Source organism: Marmota flaviventris, chromosome 1 (genome assembly GCF_047511675.1).
Source record: "Marmota flaviventris isolate mMarFla1 chromosome 1, mMarFla1.hap1, whole genome shotgun sequence".
NCBI classification, from domain to species: domain Eukaryota; kingdom Metazoa; phylum Chordata; class Mammalia; order Rodentia; family Sciuridae; genus Marmota; species Marmota flaviventris.
Genome location: NC_092498.1, coordinates 158384472 through 158407559, shown reverse-complemented (window position 1 = coordinate 158407559; position 23088 = coordinate 158384472). Strand labels below are relative to the sequence as shown.

Here is a 23088-nt window from a genome sequence, read left to right as displayed (position 1 = left end):
TTGAATTATCATGTAAAGCAAATGTGTGATTTGGCTACTGTTTAGTAAAACTAGAAATTTATTAAGTTGAGTTGAAATCAAGTGTTTCACATCTTTTTAAATTATTTCTTCATTCATTCATTCATTTTTGCAGTATGAAAGATGGAACCCCAGGGCTTCATTCCTACCACTGAGTCCTTTATTAATCTCTCTCTTTTGTTGAAGGTGTGGTCTTTATGAGATTTGCATTACCAAAAATGTTTTCTTTCCTAAAAATATGTATTCCCAATATTGAGTGAGCTTGCTTAAACTACACATCCAAGTAGTGATTTTTCTATTTAAGGAAATATATTTCACTTCAGAATATTTAGGAACAGTGTAAACTATATTAATGATATTGTGAGATCATTGAAGCTGAATAAGTCAAGTTCCCTCCTAGAGCATAGTCTTATGGTAGATTCAGACAAATGCAGTGATTCTTAAAAGAGATTGATAAATATCATTATAGAAGCACAAACTTTAGTCGAATAGTTGTTTTACTTGCCCTTACCCTGAGGAAACAAGAAACAGGGTTTTATTGCCTATAAATATTACTTCATTGCTTTGGTCAATAGGCCAGATATTGATATTTATTACTATAAAAAACTTTTATAGAAAATATCTCAATAGAATGTTGATTATGAAGATATAATACTCAAGGTTTAAATTCATCATGAAATTTTTATTTTTGCTTCTGCTTGGAATTAATATGAAGTTGGATCTTAATTGGGCCCTGTGTTTTGGCTATGAAAATATTTGTTGAAGTCTATTTTACAGGTTTTGTTGTAAAACTATCCCAACCTCCTGGTTCCGTTTCTTGGGAACAGAAAAGAAATATGTCATTTTGCAATTAAGAGAAAAAGTATTGATAAAGAAGTAATCAAGGCATTTTCTTGGTTTGTTTTTATTAGGGTTGAATAAATATGTAGTTGATCATTTGAACATTTCTGCTGAGTCAGAGGAATTTACTACAACAGTAAGCTCTTGTTTTGGAGGCAGAAGTGATTACTCTGATCAGAATGCAGTTGCTGTCTAAGACAGTGGGAAAATGATTTTGTATATCTGGCATAAACCCATGTTTTGGGTTTATGAAAATGGGCATCCACCTAGTGAACAGGGCTGAATCCTCTGTTAAGTTTGAATCCTCTGTTATTTTTTGTCATATTCTGTCAGTATATTTTCTCCCTACTTTGAGACCTTTTTTTGGATAACAGATATTTACACCGAATGATAAAATTTTAATATTTTACCAATTTGTATTCTTTCCACCAAGAGATTGGACTGTTGTTAATGCCGTCTCTCCCTCCCCGCTTTTTTTCAAGCTCTGCCTATGATAATATCAACAAAGTTCGAGTAGCTATCAAGAAAATCAGTCCTTTTGAGCACCAGACCTACTGCCAGAGAACCCTGAGGGAGATAAAAATCTTACTGCGCTTCAGACATGAGAACATCATTGGCATCAATGATATTATTCGAGCACCAACCATTGAGCAGATGAAAGATGTGTATCCTTTTCTGGCTGTTAACTGACTCTACTGCTTAATCATCTTATTGAGTAAAATATAACTTGAAATTCGCTAGATTTATCAGAGTAAAGGAAAAATATATAAAGCACATTTAAGAGGAGATTGTAATCTACTTGCTATTTACCATAATGCTTGCATGATTTAATTTTTTTTTCTCTGACTGATTTTATCTTTTGTCAGTAATTAATTTTAGTATCTCTTAGGTAAGTTTAATGTTTTCTTTGTTGGTTTCAGTAAAGACTTTCTTTAAATGTAGTTATGGAAAGTATTGGTTAATATAATTTCCAGTCATGTGTTTTCCGTTCAATGGATGGTTTGTTATCGTGGTAAAAAAAGGAAAGGAAAAATCAGTCAAGAAAGAGGGTTCACCAGATATCGACCTAAGTCAAATCGGTACTGTCCTGATCTTCAACAGTGTCATCGCTCCTCTTTAGGTCTCCATTTCCTTATTTTTAAAGTGAAGTAACTGGACCTCATGATCTTTAAGGCCAACTCCACCTGAAATTAATGTGAATAACTAGGACTAACATTAGAAATCTGGATTAAGGCCAAGTGTGGTGACACATGACTATAATCCTAGCAGCTTGGAGACTGAGGCAGGAGGATCACAAGTTTGAGGCCAGCCTCAGCAATTTAGCAAAGGCCTTAAACAACTTAGTGAGACCTTGTCTTAAAATAAAAAGGACTAGGGATTTAGTTCAGTGGTAAAGTGCCTCTGAATTCAATCCCCAGTGCCAAAAAAAAAATCTGGATTAAGCAAGATTACATATGAAAGAGGCATTAAGCATGCTAAAGGCTACTATAATATTCCTACCAATTTGTCCAATTTGTGATTTACTCCTCCTGGGAACTGCATTTTACTGTTTCTAGGGGGCTCTTTACATTTTTAAATAGCTCTGTTAATAAGGTGTAGTGATATTTTAAGTGAAATGCCTCCCATTGCTACCATCTGTAGGTCCTACTTTATTTTTCTTTCACCCTGAAAACAACCTTGCAGATGACAAGTTTTTACGTCCTGTGTCTTGAGTCCCATGTAGGTCTCATCTAACATGAATATGGGAAACAGAAGTATTTATGCAGAAATGAATTTTTTAATACAAAAATGAAATACTATGGTAAAGTTAAACAAAGGTTTCTGTAATTTCTGTAAGAAAAAAGGTAGCCATAGCTGTGCTTAGATATACAGCTAGATAAGAAAGCAAGAGAAGCAAAGCCAGCACACACCCCTTCTAAGCATAACTTCCCTTGGTCTTATTTATTTTTATAGGATCTTAACAGTAATCAAAGAATCAAAAAAAAAATTAAGACTGAGAGGTTTAGTTTCAACATTTTTCTGGAGTTTTATGGTTGGTTTCTGAGGAGATGGGGAGATGGCACAAAGAAAGGAAGAAAAGAATAGTGACATTTATAAGTGGTTGCTGGGCCAAAGAAATGAAGGAGTGTATGATGCTTTTGGCCACCACCTACCCTCTCTAAACTTGAGTGGGGAGTTAATGATGGTAGATAATTTAGAGAACAAGGGAGTTGAGACTTAGATTAGCCAATATTTCAGTTTCAGGTCTTAGGGTCTATAATCAGCCACATTATACAGGTATAATGCCTGTTTCCCACAGGACCTAGTCAGGGAGTTAACTATTTCAGATTTCTTCCAGAAAGGTACACTAAATTTTCTTCATTTTTCTCCTTTCCCTTGAAAACCTTATGGGCTATTTGGGAAGAGAACTAAGAGAGGGTGAATTTTGTTGTTAATGTTTTGTTAAGTTTGACCAGCTATTTGGTATTTACTTTAACCTGTCCAAACAGATATATAGTACAGGACCTCATGGAAACAGATCTTTACAAGCTCTTGAAGACACAACACCTCAGCAACGACCATATCTGCTATTTTCTTTACCAGATCCTCAGAGGATTAAAGTATATCCATTCAGCTAATGTTTTGCACCGTGACCTCAAGCCTTCCAATCTGCTGCTCAACACCACTTGTGATCTCAAGGTCAGCCAGGTTATTTATTTTTAGGGTGATATATATTTTGGGGGGGACTCTTTCATATTTAAGATTATTTCAGAAAACACTTAGCAAAAACTTAGCAAAAAATGCAAGTAAAAGGTGCCAGTCATCATCATCTCTATTCCATTCTTTCTTCCATTCCAGAGCTAATAAACTATTAACAAATTGGTGTATTTTCTTCCAGCATTTTTTGTGTTCTCTTATTATGTGTGCATTTTAGTATTTTTTATGTGCAAATAGTTATTGTATTATATGTTAAGTTTTTAAATTGTTTCATTCGTGATCTTTTCGTTCAAGCTTTCTATAAGAAACTCTCAGAAATCAGTAGACAACTTAACCTTACTATCTTCTGTCCTCAGTAAGACCTTCCATAGAAGGAATCTTTTATAGTTTTCAAATTTATATTGAAGATATGCACTGAAATTTATACCGAAGATATATACTGAAGATATACTGAAGATTAATAGATGGCAGAGAAATAAAAAGGGAGATCTACAGATGTCTTCAGTTGTAATGAAAGAATGGAAATTCACATTAATAATATTAAGATGCAGTATTCCCCACATTGATCTACAGATTCAGTTCTGTCCCTATCAAATACCCAGCACACTGTGTTTTTGGTTTGGGGGGTTTTGTTTGTTTCATAAATTGATGGATGAATTCTAAAATTCATGTAGAAATTCAGGAGGCCAAACAGTCTTACAAAGTTAGAAGACTTGCACTTTCTGAAGACTCAAACTTTTTAAAAAAAAAAATTTATATATAGTTGTAGATGGACAGCATGCCTTTATTTTATTTATTTTTTTATGTGGTGCTGAGGATCAAACCCAGTGCCTCACACATGCTAGGCGAGTACTCTACCACTGAGCTACTGCCCCAGCCCCAAGACTCACCCTTTTTGATTTCAAAATTTAATACAAAGTTATGGTAATTAAGATAGTGTGGTACTGGCCAAAGGATAGACAGAGTAGAATTGATAGTCAATAAATAAATCCCATGTGTCTGTGGTCAGCTGATTTTTGACAAGGATATCAAGACCTCTCAGTAGGGAAAGAATAATCTTTTCAACAGATCATGCTGGGACATCTGGATAGACACATCAGAAGAGTGAGATTGGATGCTTCCTTTGTACCTGTACAAAAATGAACTCACAAACAGATCAGAGACCTAAATTTAAGAACTAAAACATGTAATACTGTTAGAAAACACATGAAAAAATCTTTTTGATCTTGTGTTAGAGCTTCTTAGACATGACACCAAAAGCATAAACAACAAAAGAGAAAAACATTGGATTCCATTAAGTTGTGAAGCTTGACCTACAAAGTAATTCATCAAGAAAGTAAAATGACCTGAAAAATAAGAGATACCATATACCTAATAAGGGACTTATAACTAGAATATAGTCAACCCCTGTATATTGTAGGTTCAGCAACCATAGGTTCTGCAGCCATGGATTTAACCAACTGTAAATAGAAAATATTCAGAGAATAAAACACATCTGTACTTACATCAGCAAACTTTTTATCATTTCCCAAGCAATATAGTGTAACAACTGTTCAGTGTTTATATAGCATTTACATCATGTTAGATATTGTAAGTAATCTAGAGGTTAAAGTACATGGGATGATATTTGTATGTTGTATGCAAATATTATGCCATTTTATGTAAGAGATTTGATGAGCATGTGTTGGTTTTTGGTATCCTTGGGGTCCTAGATCCAATCACATACCAGATACCTAGGGATGACTATATATGAAGAATTCTTACAGTTCGATGATAAAAAGATAAATATCCAAATTGAAAAATGGGGAAAAGATCCTAATAGACCTTCCTCTGAAAAAGATATTTAAATGCACAATAAGAATATAAAAAGATGCCTAACATCATTAATAGGAAAACATGCAACCAAAATCACAGATATCATTTAACACACATTAGGATGGCTATGATCAAAACAGAAAATAACAAGCATTGGCAAGGATTTTACTCCTAAGTATATACCTGTCTCCAAAAACATTTGTTCGCCAATGTTCATGGCAATATTCCCTGTAGCCAAGAAGTGGAAATAATCCAGACGCCCAGTTAATAAAGGATTAATAAAATGTGATAGATCCATAACAATGAACTGCAAAGGAGTTAAGTACTGGTAATGCTACAACATTGATGAATCTTTCTTTTTTTTTTTTTTAATTTTTATTGTTGGTTGTTCAAAACATTACATAGTTCTTAATGTATCATATTTCACATTTTGATTCAAGTGGATTATGAACTCCCATTTTTACCCCGTATACAGATTGCAGAATCACATCGGTTACACATCCACTGATTTACATATTGCCATACTAGTGTCTGTTGTATTCTGCTGCTTTTCCTATCCTCTACTATCCCCCCTCCCCTCCCCTCCCCTCTTCTCTCTCTACCCCATCTACTGTAATTAATTTCTCCCCCTTGTTTTTTTTTTTCCCTTTCCCCTCACTTCCTCTTGTATGTAATTTTGTATAACCCTGAGGGTCTCCTTCCATTTCCATGCAATTTTCCTTCTCTCTCTCTTTCCCTCCCACCTCTCATCCCTGTTTAATGTTAATCTTCTTCTCATGCTCTTCCTCCCTACTCTGTTCTTAGTTACTCTCCTTATATCAAAGAAGACATTTGGCATTTGTTTTTTAGGGATTGGCTAGCTTCACTTAGCATAATCTGCTCTAATGCCATCCATTTCCCTGCAAATTCTATGATTTTGTCATTTTTTAATGCAGAGTAATACTCCATTGTGTATAAATGCCACATTTTTTTTATCCATTCGTCTATTGAAGGGCATCTAGGTTGGTTCCACAGTCTTGCTATTGTGAATTGTGCTGCTATGAACATTGATGTAGCAGTGTCCCTGTAGTATGCTCTTTTTAGGTCTTTAGGGAATAGACCGAGAAGGGGAATAGCTGGGTCAAATGGTGGCTCCATTCCCAGCTTTCCAAGAAATCTCCATACTGCTTTCCAAATTGGCCGCACCAATTTGCAGTCCCACCAGCAATGTACAAGTGTACCCTTTTCCCCACATCCTCGCCAGCACTTGTTGTTGTTTGACTTCATAATGGCTGCCAATCTTACTGGAGTGAGATGGTATCTTGGGTGGTTTTGATTTGCATTTCTCTGACAGCTAGTGATGGTGAGCATTTTTTCATGTACTTGTTGATTGATTGTATGTCCTCCTCTGAGAAGTGTCTGTTTTGAGTTCTTTGTATACTCTGGATATTAGGGCTCTATCTGAAGTGTGAGGAGTAAAGATTTGTTCCCAGGATGTAGGCTCCCTATTTACCTCTCTTATTGTTTCTTTTGCTGAGAAAAAAACTTTTTAGTTTGAGTAAGTCCCATTTGTTGATTCTAGTTGATGAATCTTTCAAACATTAAGGAAAATATCTAAGAAGTATACATGTAGATATCATTTTCTGGATTTCTGTCTAGTAGACATTCCTGTGTAAAGCTATGTTGGATCAGGGAGATAAGTATCTGCTCCTAAAATCTGAAAACTGATAAATCAGAAATCTGATAAACAGATCATTGTAATAATGTTATAACTGAGATAAAGGGGCTGGTGTTGTGGCTCAGCTGTAGAGCACTTGCCTCAAATGTGTGAGGCTCTGGGTTCGATCCTCAGCACCACATATAAATAAATAAACAAAGGTATTGTGTTCATTTACAACTGAAAAAAAGGTTTTAAAAAAAATAACAGATATAGAAAAGAGTTGTGTACAAATGCAAAGGAGAGAGATAACCAGTTCTGGTTCAATCTATGAGAGGTGCCAGGAAGAAGGTGGTATCCATGTCAGACCTCTGAGAATGGGTAGACTTTCAGTAGCTGGGTGGCCATATTGGGAATAGGATATTGTAGGCAGAAGGAATGATGGAAATAAAAAGTAAGGAATGAGTACATAAAACACTAAATTCTCTTCTGTGTGCTTGCAGCATTAAATGAATAATAGGGAATTAGTCATTGGCTCTAGGGTGGAGAGGTTGGGTAGAAGTACGTTACAGAGAGCCTTCTGTAACTATCTAAGAAAGGCAGTGGGGACCTAATGCAGAGCACACACCTATAATCCCAAAGACTCAGGAGGCTGAGTCTAGAGGGTCACAAGTTTGAAGCATCCTAGTCAATTTCTTGAGACTGCCTCAAAATAAAAAAATGAAAAGAACTGGGGAGGTAGTTCAGTGGTAGAGCACCCCTGGGTTCAATTTGAAGAAAGGAAAAAAAAAAAAAGGCAGTGGGTTCCATAGTCAGACAGTTGGCTTATACACTGTCAAGGGATATTTGAAACCGAGTGCCCCACATTCAGTGAGATGTGGAGATTAAAAGTTGGACCATTGCCTCTTAGAATCCTGATATGGATTCTTAGACTTTCCACATGGGCTATAACTGTTTCCTTCTTTCTGGATCTGTGCACCTAAAAGCCAGTGAGTACAATAAGATTGAAGCTGCTTTTAGGAATGGTGTACTACTTCTTTAGCTCTTAGAGATTTTTGTTTGGAAAGTTGCAATGAGTATTTCCCAGTTGTTTTGTTTTCCCTTTAAATGTCTGACAGAACCCTACTATAACAGAATATTTTGAGTTTTGGAGATACATTCTCAGTTCTTTAGTATATAATATTTCTGGAAATAGTTTGCTCTTAATTTTGCTTGAAAATGCTCATCCTTAAGAATAAAACAAACAGAACGAGACTACTTTCTTTATTATCTCTCACTGTGAATGGACTTGTCCTTACCTAGCTAGAGCCATTTTATTCACCTACTCACCAAAACTTGTACCCACACTGATAAATGAGTTGGTCATCCTCATAAAAAAACAGGCATTATTTTCAAAACTGAATTTAACACAGAGAGTCAGAAACCCAAGAAAGTATTTTATATATTTAAATTAGTACAATTTACTTGAATGTTTAAAGTGTGCATATGGAGTTTGTATCATGGATATAAATATTCAGGAGAGCATTGTACTCCAAAGATGACTGTAATGCCCATCTCTCAAGCCCCTATGCCTTACCTAACTTATTATTTTTGGTCCTTTAGAATTTCTTAGCAGACAGTAATGTCATTTCTTCCTTTATCCATTAATGTCAGTGTTACTAAAGTGTTTCCTACTCTTCAACTCTCAAGGTATCAACTATTCTTAGTGACTTAAACCTTAAACTTTTGACTGATACCAGACAAGGTCAATAGCAGTAAGTTTTCTTTTTGGTTTCTGTAAACACTTTGCATTTATTATCTGAAGCCCTGAGGTCCAGCAGATGTTGACATTTTAGAATTCTCTGGGAGCCTTACTTATAGACCTTTTATTTCTCAGGGCCACAAAAACATAAATTAGAGACCTTAATTGGAGGTTCTTAGCATATTTTTAGTGTGACTACCAGGGAAATGTGCTATATTGATTGCACTCATTGTTTACTAGGCTGACCACACAGAAATCCCAATAGAAGTCATTGCAGCCCTTGTGATTCTGGATGTACCTATAAAGGAGTATTCTGGAGGATACAAAATGAAACATGTCTTTGGGGCTTACTTTGTTTCATGAAATTTTATTTTACACAGTCCAAAAAGTAGCCAGATAGAAGTCCTAATATTTATAAGTCATTTTATGTTTCTTATACCATATCTTATTACTATTTTATTTTGTAGTCTTAGCAGTTAGTCATTAATGCAATGTAAATTTGGTTAGTCTTTGGTGTTGTCATGTTAAGATAACTTGAGAGGGAGAAAAAAATGACATGAACTTTCCATTGATGACCAGGAAGGAAGTTATAAAATCTTCAAGAGCCATAAATCCCACAACTCCTTTATTTTTAAAAATATATCCAGTGACATGGGAAACCTGCTTGTTCCTTGTCCTAAGTATAGGAGATACAAATGATAAAAATATGGTTCCCCTTACACCAGCTCACTTCTCTGAAGAATTGAACATTTCTCCTTTTTTTCCAATGGGAAACTAGATTCTGTGTATCAGGGTAAACCCCTGTTGAACCACAGACCTTTTAAAAGAATACCAGCTAATAAATGCAGGGGAATAATAAAATTAGAAACATCTCCATTTTGCAACCCCCAATGAAACAATTGACTGTATATCATTACCTTATTTTACTCTAGTCCCCAGGTGGGCTGTTACAACCTTTTCTACTAGACCCCTCTTCACCTTTCACCTATAGCATATCCAGATCTTTAGTCTACTATTAATTTACTATCTACATGCTCCATTCCCCACCAAACTGCTGTGCCTTTCCCCTACCCCACTGGGGACTTAATGTTTCATGATCTCACTTAATGGCTTTCAGACCAGATTTCTTGGGGAAAAGAGACAGGGAAAAGCAATTACACATTTGGTTTAAATTTTAAAGAAATAGATATATAATTACATCATTCAGAGTGTTAGAGTATGTTGTTTGCCTAGTGAGGATTTTTAATTCCACTTTTTTATTTTTTCCTTCTTAATATTGCCACATTTAAAATATAATTTTATTATCATTGTGATATTATAAGCCCTGATGTTTTTAAAAGATATAGTGATTTATATATTATGAAAAATAGTCATTACTAGAATCTCTGCACATTAATCCACCTAGGTTGTGCTTCTCAAAAACATTTCAGGTGAGGCATTTTTTTCATCAAATGTTGGATGTTCACTATGTGTAGCAGGAATAAAAAGTAAATTAAGTACTGCTATTTTCTAGGGACTTACATACTAATGGGAAAAACAGACACTTAACACAGTTGTTTATTATGGATTGTGATAGTATACTTATAGTATAACTCTAACCAAATAGTATGGGAGTTCATAAAATTAAGCAGTTAATTCTTGGTGGTGGTTTTAATTCCTAGGAAACTCCTCAGAAGAGTTTTCATGTAGGTATTTAACTTACTGGAATGGCATGGATAGGGCCCACGGGTGAGATGATATTGCTTAGCCAAGGAAAGGGAAATAGGTGTCAAGTAAATTAGAATCAAAAGTAATGGTGAGAGATAAAAACAATGTGGAAGTTAGGTTGGTGAGAGTTTGAGAGTAGTCTAAAAGTTTTGCTTGAAGAGTTTGGTCTTTGGGCAAGAGTTGTACCTCAGTGGTAAAGCACTTTCCTAGCACATGTGAGGCACTGGGTTTGATCTCAGAACCGCATAAAAATAAATAAAATAAAGGTATTGTGTCCATCTACAACTATTTTTTCTTAAAAGAGAGTTTGGTCTTTATTCAAGCCAAAGGCATGACTTATTTAGAAATAACACTTAATATGAATTTTTATCTAAATCTACACAAACTAACTACAATGGCAGTTGAGATGTAGGAGAAGCAGCCAGTTCAAGAGATGTTTTGGAGAATTCTACCCTACCTTGCCCCCTCTCTGCCCCTCAAACATGCCCAGCTGGTTCTTCTCTAGGACCTCGTTCTGGCTTTCCCAGGTCTCCTCAGGGAAGCATCTCTGCAGTATTCTAGAATCATTTTATATGTATCTTCATTAGGGAGTGCCTGTCTCATTAACTCAGCACAGTACCACTGTAGTTACTCTTGCTCTATGACAAATCACCCCAAAACATAGTGACCTAAAAGAGCAATGATCATGTATTGCCTCATGGTTTTCTGTAGGTCCAGAATTCAGTCAAGGGGCAGCCCAGGGATGCCTGGTTTCTCTCCAGTATCTGGGTCTTTGTCAAAAGATAAGATAGGGTGTAAAATCATCAGTTATATGCTTGATGGCAATTGGTGCTGCCTTTTGGCTGGGATGTCTATGTGTAGCCAGGCTTCCTCTTGTGGGTAGAGGGTTCCAAGTACCACAAGAGGATCAAGTAGAAGCCATATGTCAGTTTATAATGTAGAATACTTTCACTGTATTCTATTGGTTCAGATGCTTAGAGGTTCACTCAGATTCACAAGAAGAGGAGATAGACCCGACATCTTGAAACAGGTTCAACCAAAGAGCTTAGAAGAAAAGCATAGGGAAAACTGGGATATAATTCAGTGGTAGAGTGCTTGCCTAACATACATGAAGCCCTAGGTACTGCATAAAAACAAAGAGGAGGAAGAAATACAGTGGGGTGGGTTATATTGGCAAGGCAGTCTCTCTCTCTCTCTCTCTCTCTCTCTCAAACACACACACACACACACACACACACAGTTACTCATAGCATTCATTATCCTTGTCTTCATAGATATTAAAGAATCTTAACAAGCCTTCTAAAATACAACTTCCATATTTCCAAAGTCCTAGAGGAATTTAGAAACATTCACTTTAGTACTTAACATTATTGATCTGCAGATTTCATACATTTTTTTAATCTATGTGGGATTTGTTATGTGATTTGAGAGAAACTGGATCACACATACATTGAAAAGTTCAAGCCAGGGCTGGGGTTCTGGCTCAGTGGTGGAGCACTCACCTAGCATGCATGAAGCACTGGGTTCTATCCTCAGCACCACATAGAAATATTGTGTCCACCTAAAAATAAAAAAGTTCAAACCACAGAACTAGGATGAATTAGCAATAGTCCAACATGGCAAATGAAGACTCAGCACTCTTCAGACATGGAAGAAATCAGTCATTCATTACTTCTGTTTGTTGGTTCATGTTGCTAGTGAGTGTTGTACTGGAAAAACTTCCTGCAGTTTGCTTCAGAGGAATTGGTAGAAAAGGCTCAAAAGAAAAATGAGATTTAGATATATTGAAAGCCTTCAGATGGTCAAGCAGAATTGAGAATTCAAATATGTTCCCTCTCAAGAGCTTATGACTGAGGCTAGGATGTAGCTCAGTAGTAGAGCACTTACCTAGCATGTACAAGGCCTTGTGAAAGCTCACGGCTGTTCCTCAGCTAGATCTCCTTGAGAGGCCTATGACTATTGATGAGTCTAATATCATTGGCAAGGAGGCCATCTCTGAGAAGAGAGTCCCAGGATTTACATTGAAGGTTACGTAGATTGCAAGAATGCAGTGACTGGAGTTGATCAGAACTACAGAAGACAATATTTCTCACCACTTTACCAAGTGAGAGTCCATATGGAAAGTAATATGTGGAAGAGTCACTGGGACAGCAGATGTGCTATCTGCTCCTTTTAGTGATGCAGTGACAGTGTGTCAAAGACAGGGAAATTATGCAATTCAGATGGGCATTTCCTTGGATGCTCTAGTTGAAGCAGGCAAGAGAGCCTATCGCTACTACTGACAATGCCAGCCTCCAAGGTGGGATGACCAGAGGAAGATATTTGTGAAGTCGGTGAGATCTTTCCAAATCTTTCAATTATTGAGGCACTCTTTTGTGAGATATCTAAACAGACTGCTATTCTGCTAAACTCCCATGTCCTACAGATGTCTCTTAGATTTGTCCCTTCTTCATTGACCCTATTATCTCTAGCCTGAGTTTGGGCCCTTGTTTCTTAGATGACTGATGTAGTAAGCTTCCATATTAATCTATGTCTTCTAGGCTACCTTCTCCTATACTCTGGCCCATCTTGTTAACTTGTCTCTCCTGTGTCTATGTGTCTATCTCCTTCCTCCCTCTCTTTCTCATTAGTTTCCCAGAGGCCAAAGAATTAAAATATCCTGCATTTATGGATAAAATACATTATGTTTATATACATTAGAGTTTGATGAAATAGCTAGTCCCTAGTAACCGCACTGTATTAGATGGCGAGATGATGAAAGTCTAGGAGGTGCTTCTGAGAGTGAGAAGGAAATGAGAAACTGGGTATCTTTTTAAAAAGAAAATAATGTATCTTCCATACATGAAACTTTTGAAGCTTTAGAAACTTAAAACTTTTTAAAGATTTGATTACTTGAAAGGGGAAGGAAGTGAAAAGAATCTTGAGAAATACCAACATTCTTGGACTAAGTAGAAGACTAATAGGAAATGGAGCCTAAGATAAGTCCAGTGCTCATTAAAGAGCTCATCACAGGAGCTCTAGTAGTATGGGGCTGAAAAAGGACTCTAGATGGATTTGATGACTACCCAAAACAATTTGTCAAGTACCTAAGCAAAATTGCTGTGTGATAAGCAGATAATGAAATTGACTATTAAAAGGCCCTGTAACCTGTTTCCTAATCTTTAGCACATGGATAGTCATCGCTACTTTTCAGGTTATTGGAAGGATTAAAAAATTCCCAGCAAAGTGTCTGACACAGTATGATAGCAAGTACTTATTATTACTGTTGTCTTTTTTTTTTTTTACTTTTAATATTATGTTTTGATGTCAAGCTGATTAGAATTTCTAATAATGGCATGTCACTTTTTATCTTAGATCTGCGACTTTGGCCTGGCCCGTGTTGCAGATCCAGATCATGATCACACAGGATTCCTGACAGAGTATGTAGCCACACGTTGGTACAGGGCTCCAGAAATTATGTTGAATTCCAAGGTAAGGACCTGTTTGCATAAAAAGAAAATCAGAAGTAAGAGAACTTTCTGAATGTGTGACTGTAAGCCTCCCTTTCCAGCCTCAACTTGGGTTAATCCTTGTCCTGTCTGACCAGCCCACATAGGCCCAGAGCCAAGGTGCTATCTTAATCTCTTCTTCAGCATTGAATTCCTGGACATTGGAATTTGCCCTCTCCATCTCAGCTGAAGTATTGCTGGCCTGATGAGAGTCAGAGGGTTTCATCTCCAGTCACATTTACCATAAATGGTCTGTGTTCCTCACCTTGGTTCATCCTCCTGCAGTCCTTTCTGTGGCAACTTTCACACCTACTGCTGCCAAGGCGCATTCAGGCTGTCTTTTTTCAGAAGTTACGGTAATCTGTATTTCTGTGAACACAGACTAGGGCTGTCCTATAAAAGTCAGATATATCTCTTAATGAAAAATGTCTCCTCAGCAAAATAATAGTATGATTTGTTATTCTTTCCATTTAAGAACTGTCGTGGAGTCTTTCAAAACTATATAGTCCTGCTTCCAAATGAAATATTTCCTCTACATCTCCCAAGTGGCTAGGGAGAGTACATGGAGGTTTTGTACGAACTCTGTTGACAAGGTCTGTCTCTTGGTCATAAGAAATGATTGAATACATTTACAAAAGCCAGAAAAAGTGAGCTGGGGTTGAGGCTCAGCAGTACAGTGCTTGCCTGGCCAGTGTGAGGCTCTGGGTTCGATCCTCAGCACCATATAAAAATGGATAAAATGAAGGTATTGTGTCCAGCCAGAACTAAAGGAATAAATTTTTTTTAAAAAAAGGAAAAAGTGAAATATTCTTATATTTAAATATTCTTAATTCTATTTAGAATTAGGAATCAGTAGGCAAAATTGAGGGCAGCTATGGGAGATTAGGTTCAGTATTTTTAACATATTATCTGCAAATAGTATGTGGAAAAGTTTTCAAAATTGGATAGTATAAATAGATCTGACATACTAGCTATACCTAATATCACAGGATGAGATTCTTAAATAACAAGAAAATATAACATGAAGAAAATAATATGAATTCATATTGGGCATTGTGTCTAAGGCCCAGCAACCAGAAATAGTCCTGAGAGGCTTAGGAAATGAACAGGTCTAATTAGCTTGTGGGCTCCATTGTCTTCCTCCATTCTTTATGTGTAGAGATAAGCTATTAAGTGCTTTTGTGAGGAAATGGAATTTGTTTCCAGCAGATATTCTTGATATCCTACATTTTTTCATTATAAAAGCAAAATTCCACTAAAAGAAATTGTATCATAATGAAGGATTTGGTGTAACAGGTGTTCCAAAGAAGAAAATACTGTTGATTCTCTTGTAACTCTGTATTACAAATAATCCCACACACAGGTTCGTTCTTTGATGGGCCACATGACAGCCATTCCAGACAAGGATCATTGGTATGCAGTGTACATTGCTGGTTGTAAAAGACAGTGGTTGGTGTGGTAGATCTTTATCATGGTGGCTTCTTGATCTTGAGTGTCCTGTACTGCCTTCATTTTTCGGTTACCATCCATGGGGAAGTAGCCAAAAATGATAGGGTTAGCTCTGTGTTCTTCCAAATGCCCAACACTCCCTTCTACTTGCAGAGTTACTACAGTGAAAACTGTAAAATCTTTATTTGCAGCATCTCTAGCCCCTGGGAATGTTCCTTCTAGCGGTGTATTCACTTTTTTCTTTTCATTAACTTAAAAAATATTCAAACATTTTTAAAAATTGAAAGTACATTGAATACCTGTGTACCCTTTACTTTGATCTACCATCTTAACATCTTGCCATCTGTTTTTTTTTAAATATCTGAGCTTGCAACAACTAAACATCTTGCCATCTTCTTCTCTCCCTCCCTCTCTTTTCTTTCTCACTCCTCTCCCTTCTTTTTGACATGCCATCTGACACTTCACCAACACCTTATTTCCATACCATTTGGGGCATTATTAATACCCCTAAAAATGGAATGCTCTTCCCCACAGCCATGATACTTTAGCATATCTAAGATACCAACATTAATTCAGTGTCATTTTTTTGAAGAATGAAGATCAATTATTTTGCAGAATGCTGTGCAGTTTTGGGTCCTGGATTTTTGGCACAAATACCACAGAAGCAATGTTGTATTCTTTTTTTTTTTTTTTTTTTAATTTTTTTTTTTTTTTATTGGTTGTTCAAAACATTACACAGCTCATGACATATCATCTTCCATACATTTGATTCAAGTGGGTTATGAACTCCCATTTTTTACCCCAAATACAAGTTGCAGAATCACATCGGTTACACATCCACATTTTTACATAATACCATATTAGTGACTGTTGTATTCTGCTACCTTTCCTATTCCCTACTATCCCCCCTCCCCTTCCCTCTCATCTTCCCTCTCTACCCCATCTGCTGTTGTTTAATTCTCTCCCTTGTTTTTTTTTTTTTTTCCCCTTTCCCCTCACAAACTCTTATATGTAATTTTGTGTAACAATGAGGGTCTCCTTCCATTTCCATAGTTTCCCTTCTCTCTCCCTTTCTCTCCCCCCACTCGTCTCTGTTTAATGTTAATCTTTTCCTCATGCTCTTCTTCCCTGTTCTGATCTTAGTTGCTCTCTTTATATCAAGGAAGACATTTGGCATTTGTTTTTTAAGGATTGGCTAGCTTCACTTAGCATAATCTGCTCTAATGCCATCCATTTCCCTGCAAAATCCATGATTTTGTCATTTTTTAGTGCTGCGTAATACTCCATTGTGTATAAATGCCACAGTTTTTTAATCCATTCATCTATTGAAGGGCATCTGGGTTGATTCCAAAGTCTAGTTATTGTGAATTGTGCTGCCATGATCATTGATGTGGCGCAATGTTGTATTCTAAGTGCCTAGTATCAGAAGGCACAGCTGGTTTGTGCCAAATAATTGGTAATGGTCACATTGCTCTTTTGATTAAGATGGTATCCTCCAGGTCTCCACAATCAGATTATCATTACCCTCTTTATAATAATAGTTTGTGGGGAAATACTTTGTTTAAAGTTGTCGTCTTCTTCTTCTTTCTTCTACCTTTATTTTGCTTATTTTTTTTTAAATGGTGCTAGGGATCGAATCCAGTGCCTCACATGTGCTAGGCAAGCACTTTACCACTGGGCCACAACTCCAGCCCTAAAGTTGTCTTCTTTATCAGACTTGAACCTGGTATTCTTATCATTCATTGATGATTTTATAACTCTATTATTTTGTTTTAGTTATCTCCATTTATTTATTCTATGATTTATTATCCATCTCTATCGTTAAATGTTTTTGTTCCAGATTTGGCAGGTAAGAGCTGCTTTTGACATTCCCACTAGCATCAGGTACTTCCTTGCTTTCTGGCATTAGATGCTCTGGGGTCACTTTGTACTTGCCCTGCCCCAGACCTGGAGCAGCCATTTCTCCCTTTTTTAGCTATTTATTTTTTTGTGTGTACTTTCAATATTTACCTTTGTTACATTTGGCCCAAAGCAAAAACTATTATAGATTATAATAATTTTAGACTTATTTTAAAATTCAGACCCATCTTATCATAGCTATAAATCTTATCACTGTTTTTTAATTTGATTTTCCAAAAAGATTTCATTCTTAACCTAAATTTTCAACTGTTTGACTTAATTTTTTTTCTATTATTATTTCTACAGTTCTCCTACTTATCACCAGAGGCAACTTTTTCTTTTCATAAAATTCAGCTTTCATTCCTTGGAACTTTTTGTTGTTGTTGTTGTTTGATGCTATTATGATTTAGACAGAATTCATCCATGACTTTGAATAGACTTCCTTTAAGAGAAATTTTATAATTCAGAAAGGAGATGAGAATATTGGAGGCAGCACACTCTTTTTTCCCCCAGAGATCACAGTTTTTCAACCTGATGTTTTCATTTTTGTTTTTTCAGTGCTGGGAATCAAACCCAGTGCCTCATGCATGCTAGACAAGCACTATACCACTGAGTTGGACATCCCCTAGTCCTTTCAACATGATGTTTTTTAATACGATTTGCAAGATGGCTAGACATTCTGAGAGTACCGCAATGATCTTTCTTTTGAGTTGACTTCCAGGTTTACAAAAATGAATAGATGGGCCACAAATATCCTAAAACAATAAATGTTATGACTTTTTTCTTTTCCAGCTCCCATTATAAAAAATTTTGAATCTGTCTTTCAAATATTTTTTTAAAGGACTGATGTATACTTTTGAAATTCCAGTTTAATGATAATATTATAGAAAAAAGAAATTTAAGTTATCTTGGTTGTTTGGCATCTCATAAGAAAGCCAAATTATTATTTGTTTTTTCAGTGTTGTTACTCAATTTTAAAATCAAAGGAGAATCTCAAAACTCTTAACAGCCATGTGCCTGTCACATAGGGAAATCTCAACATGTTGTTTGCAACAGCAGATATCATTCTTAGCCTTTTCTCCCTTTCTGCTGCAGGGCTATACCAAGTCCATTGATATTTGGTCTGTGGGCTGCATCCTGGCAGAGATGCTGTCCAACAGGCCCATCTTTCCAGGGAAACATTATCTCGACCAGCTGAACCACATTCTGGGTAAGGTTCCTGAGCACAGTTTACATCAAGTCACATCATTAACTGTAAAAGAGTTCTGATAATTGAAACCTATGATAGACATGAGGTTTTTATCTTCTCTGATTTAAAATGTTAAAAATCTTTTTCATTAAGAAAGGTAAGGTTGGTGACGAGAAGACATAAAGTAGTACCAGGGTTCATTCTGTCCCATAGCTGGTGGTGTGCAGTTGTTTGTTTTAATCTTGGTAATTAACAGCTAATTATTTTATCCATTAGGTATTCTTGGATCCCCATCACAGGAAGACCTGAATTGTATAATAAATTTAAAAGCTAGAAACTATTTGCTTTCTCTTCCACACAAAAATAAGGTGCCATGGAACAGGCTGTTCCCCAATGCTGACTCTAAAGGTAAATTTTACTTTGATTGTCTCCCCGCCCCCCAACCCCTGGCTTAACTTCATGTTTGTCTGTTTGTTGTATTTGTTAAAGTGTTAGGTCACTGTCCTAAAAAAATCAGCCTATGGCTCTTGGGTAACTCTTTATTTAAAAAGTGTTTCTTCTCATACTTTATTGCCCACCACTCCTGCCTTGCTGAGATGGAATCCAGGGTCTGAGTCAGGCTAGGCAAGCACTTTGCCACTGAGCTATATCTCCTTTCTGGGGATGACTCTGGTTTTCTACCTTTTGGTTTCTCTGCTACTTTTTAATTTTGATTATGTTCACATCTTCAGGGCTCAGAAAGCCTAGGAGCCTACAAAATAAATTACAGTTGAATATCCCTTACCTAAAATGTTTGGGATCAAAAGTATCTGGGATTTGGATTTTTTTGTGTGTGTATTTGCATAAATATGACAGATATCTTGGAGATGAGACCCACATCTAAACAGAAAATTCATTTATGTTTTAGTACCCCTTATACACACAGCTTGAAGGTAATTTTATACATTATTTTTAGTGCACCTGTACTTTGAGATTTGTCACACGAGATCAGTCAGGTGTGGAATTTTCCACCTGTGGTATCATGTTGGTGTTCAAAATATTTCAGATTTTGGAGTATTTCAAATTTAGGAACAGAGATTTTCAACCTTATAATCTTTTTATCTTCTCATTTGGTTTTGTTTGTTGTTATTGTTAAGGGTTTTTTTTTGGGGGGGGGGCAGGGGGGCAGGTTTACTGGGGATTGAACCCAGGGATGTTTTGCCACTGAGCTACATCCCCAGCTCATTTTTATATTTTATGTGAGACAGGGTCTCACTAAATTGCTGAGGCTGGCTTCAAACTTGCAATCCTCCTGCCTCAGCCTCCCAAGCTGCAGGTATTACAGTCGTGTACCACATGATTACCTGACTCTTTTGATAATTTTTAATGTCGGGTAAATTGGAACATAATTTACACAAAGTTCACACTTTTTAGTTGTTCAGGCTTCTGAGTTTAAACAAATATATACTTTTTTTTTTAAGTTGTAGATGGACACAATTCCTTTATTTTATTTTTATGTCATTCTGAGGATCAAACCCAGTGTCTCACATGTGCTAGGCACGTGCTCTACTACTGAACTAGGACTCTAAGCCCCACCAAACGTATACTTTTAAGTTAACCACTACTGCAATCAATATATGGAATAGTTCCATCATCACTAAAAGTGTCCTGTGCCCTCTTGGGGTAAGTTTTTTCCCCAGTCTCTGGCAGTCACTGATCTGATGTCTATCCCTATAGTTTTGCCTTTTCTGGAATGTCATATTAATAGAATCATAGAGTATGTGGCCTTTTGTCTACATTCGGCTTGAAGCATTTGAGATTTAGAAAGCATTTGAGCATCTCATTATCTATCTTACTCTTCACCAAATGGTGCTGGAACAATTAAAGACGATCATGTGCAAAAAGCAAAACAACAATTAAAAATCCCTAAAATTGGAACTTAGACCTAAATATAAGACCTAACGGGTTTCAGTTCTTGCGACTAAAAGGCTCAGGGGTCACTTCAGTTGAACTGGGCTAACTGGGCTGCGCAAAAAAGCCACACAAGAGACACAGATACCTTTTTCTTTGGGGTAGCTGTGACGGCTCCTCTGACCTTAAGGGTCCACAGGAAGAGAGAGCGAGATCATGCGCTGACCCCTTTTATTGAGGAGAAGCTATTCAAATGAGGCAAGGGGTCAGGTTTCAGGGGGCTGAGTCTATCTTCATGATGTCCACTGTCAACAGGTTGATTGACATCTGGGTAGGCCACACCCAAAGGGACAGTAAGAAAAGAGGACACACATAAGGCACTTCCATGGAAGATTCTATCCTAAACAGGTCAAGGGGTTATATTACAAAGGAACGGGTGAGCATAGCTTCACCCATGGGGCTGTAGCAAGACACACCCATGCACGAGACACCAACCCTCGAACCCAAGAAGGGTGGGGAAAGCTCTGCCACATTTCTGTGACTGAGCGCCTCAGTACCCAGCCGGGGAGTGTGACTCAGTCATGTGTGAGGTTGGTCTCCCACACTAAAACTAGTAATCTTAGAGAAAAAAAATAGGACAGAATCCTCATTACCTTAGTTGAAATTTTCTTAGATTCAATACCCATCTTTTTTTTTTTTTTAAGTAACACATTAGTTTTATCCTTTGTATAATTTAGGGTTGACTTTAATAATCTTAATGTCTTTTATTCTCATTTTACATGTCTCTGGTAAAAATATTAGTTAGCTATTTTTTTTAATTTTATACCAGTATAAAAATATGGTAGATAGGTAATGACTCTCCCCATTCTAAGATGCCCATGAATCTGAGTGTGTTTGGTTGCATGGCAGAGGGGAATTACAGATGTAATTAAAAGTAAATCCATTGACTTTGAGACAGGAAGTTATCTTGGATTATATAGGCGGGCACAATATAAGCACAGGTTCTTTTAAGTATGATAGGAAATCTGAATGATGAACCTGAGATATAGCAGCTTACCAGTACTTTGTTATTTATCTTTCCATATCTACTCTTTCTATATACATATGTGTATTTTTACCTAAAATTTACTTTTAAAAAGTAATTAGTAGGGCTATAGCCAGTGGTACAGTGCTTGCCTAGCAAGCATGCACAAAACTCTAGATTTGATTCCCAGCACCACAAAAATTATTATTATTATTAAAATTAACATTTTTTGTAAAAATTCAAAAAATTATAGTACTGTTTAACTGAGAAGGTAAAAATTATTTTAGAAGCAGCTCTTGAATAGCACTGTTAATAGAATTGTGTTTTGAATACTCTTCCATGTTTAATACATAGATCTGGCTTATCTTTAATGGTTTTGTATTATTTCTATTCAATCTTCAGTTGGATATTTAGCTTTTTCTGATTTATTTTATTTTTTTTTATACCAGGGATTGAACCCAGTGGGGCTTAATCACCAAGCCACATCCCTAGCCCTTTTTTATATTTTATTGGAGATAGGGCGTTGCCGAGTTGCTTGAGGCCTTGCTAAATTGCTGAGGCTGGATTTGAATTCGGGATTCTCCTGTCTCAGCCTCCCAAGTCACTGGGATTATAAGTGTGTGCCACCGCACTCAGCTTTTTCTAATTTTTGCTATTTTATCTATATGTATGTGTGTGTGTGTATATATATATATAGATAGATAGATAGATAGATACTGTATATATCTATATATATAGTACATATGTATGTGCATGTGTACATATATGTATCAACATATAACAATTGCCTATTTAGATGTTATTTCCTGAGTCACCTTTTTAAAAGGAGGTGCATACCTAACAAAAACTACATAATAAGATTTTCTGATAATAGACCAACTCCAGGCTCCACTTCTTGTTTGTTTCTTCACTCTTCTATTGTCAGTCGTGTTTCATATTAAATTATTTCTGAAGTTTGTTTAGTAGGGTGGGCGTTGCTGGGTATTGAACCCAGGAGTGCTTAAAGCTATATTCCCAGCCCTTTTGTTTTTTATTTTGAGACAGAGTCTTGCTAAATTACTGAGGCAAACTTGCGATCTTTCTCTCAGTCTCCTGAGTCACTGGAATTTCTTAAACCACTGCACCCAGCTCTGAGTCTTTTTTTAATGCTTATTTTCCTTAGTTTAAGGTCATGAACTTTGAGATTGGTTCATGAAAGTACAAATTAATACCACTAAAATCTAGGAAATTAATTTTGAGATGTAAGTATTGGATGAATATAATACAGATGCAGGGAAAAGATAGAAATAGAATGAAGAAAATGGAAAAATAGGAGTTAGTGGTACAGAGGAGAACAGTAGAGCATCATATGTTTGGAGCCCAGGCTTTGCAGCCATACCTCCTGGGTTTAATCCACAGCCTAGCCACTTACCAGTTGTGTGACCTTTAGGGAAACTACTCACTCAACTTCTCAGGGCCTTATTTTCTTACTTATAAAATAGAATTAGTAATAGTACCCATGTCAGGATTCTGTGAATGTCCACTCTTCTAGCATTTGTAGGTGTAAAGTTTGAAGATCCTTCCATATATGTAGTTATGAAGAGCGTTCCCTTGTAGGGATGGCCCATAAATGTCCTTAATCAGTCTCATACTGAACATTGAAGTTCACATGACCTATCTGTTGGTGCATGAGCTATCTATTGCTGTGTAACAACC

The 23088-nt window shown here is 36.5% G+C and overlaps 1 protein-coding gene across 2 annotated transcripts in view; it reads left to right on the top strand.

The window, feature by feature from the left end:
* Positions 1-23088, top strand: part of Mapk1 (mitogen-activated protein kinase 1) — a 102060-nt gene that overhangs the window by 40876 nt on the left and 38096 nt on the right. For both annotated transcript variants that reach the window (XM_071618374.1, XM_027924243.2), the window contains exons 2-6: positions 1341-1523; positions 3348-3537; positions 13809-13925; positions 18386-18500; positions 18756-18887. In XM_071618374.1, coding sequence (XP_071474475.1) covers positions 1341-1523; positions 3348-3537; positions 13809-13925; positions 18386-18500; positions 18756-18887 — 737 coding nt within the window. The remainder of the gene's footprint in view (positions 1-1340; positions 1524-3347; positions 3538-13808; positions 13926-18385; positions 18501-18755; positions 18888-23088) is intronic.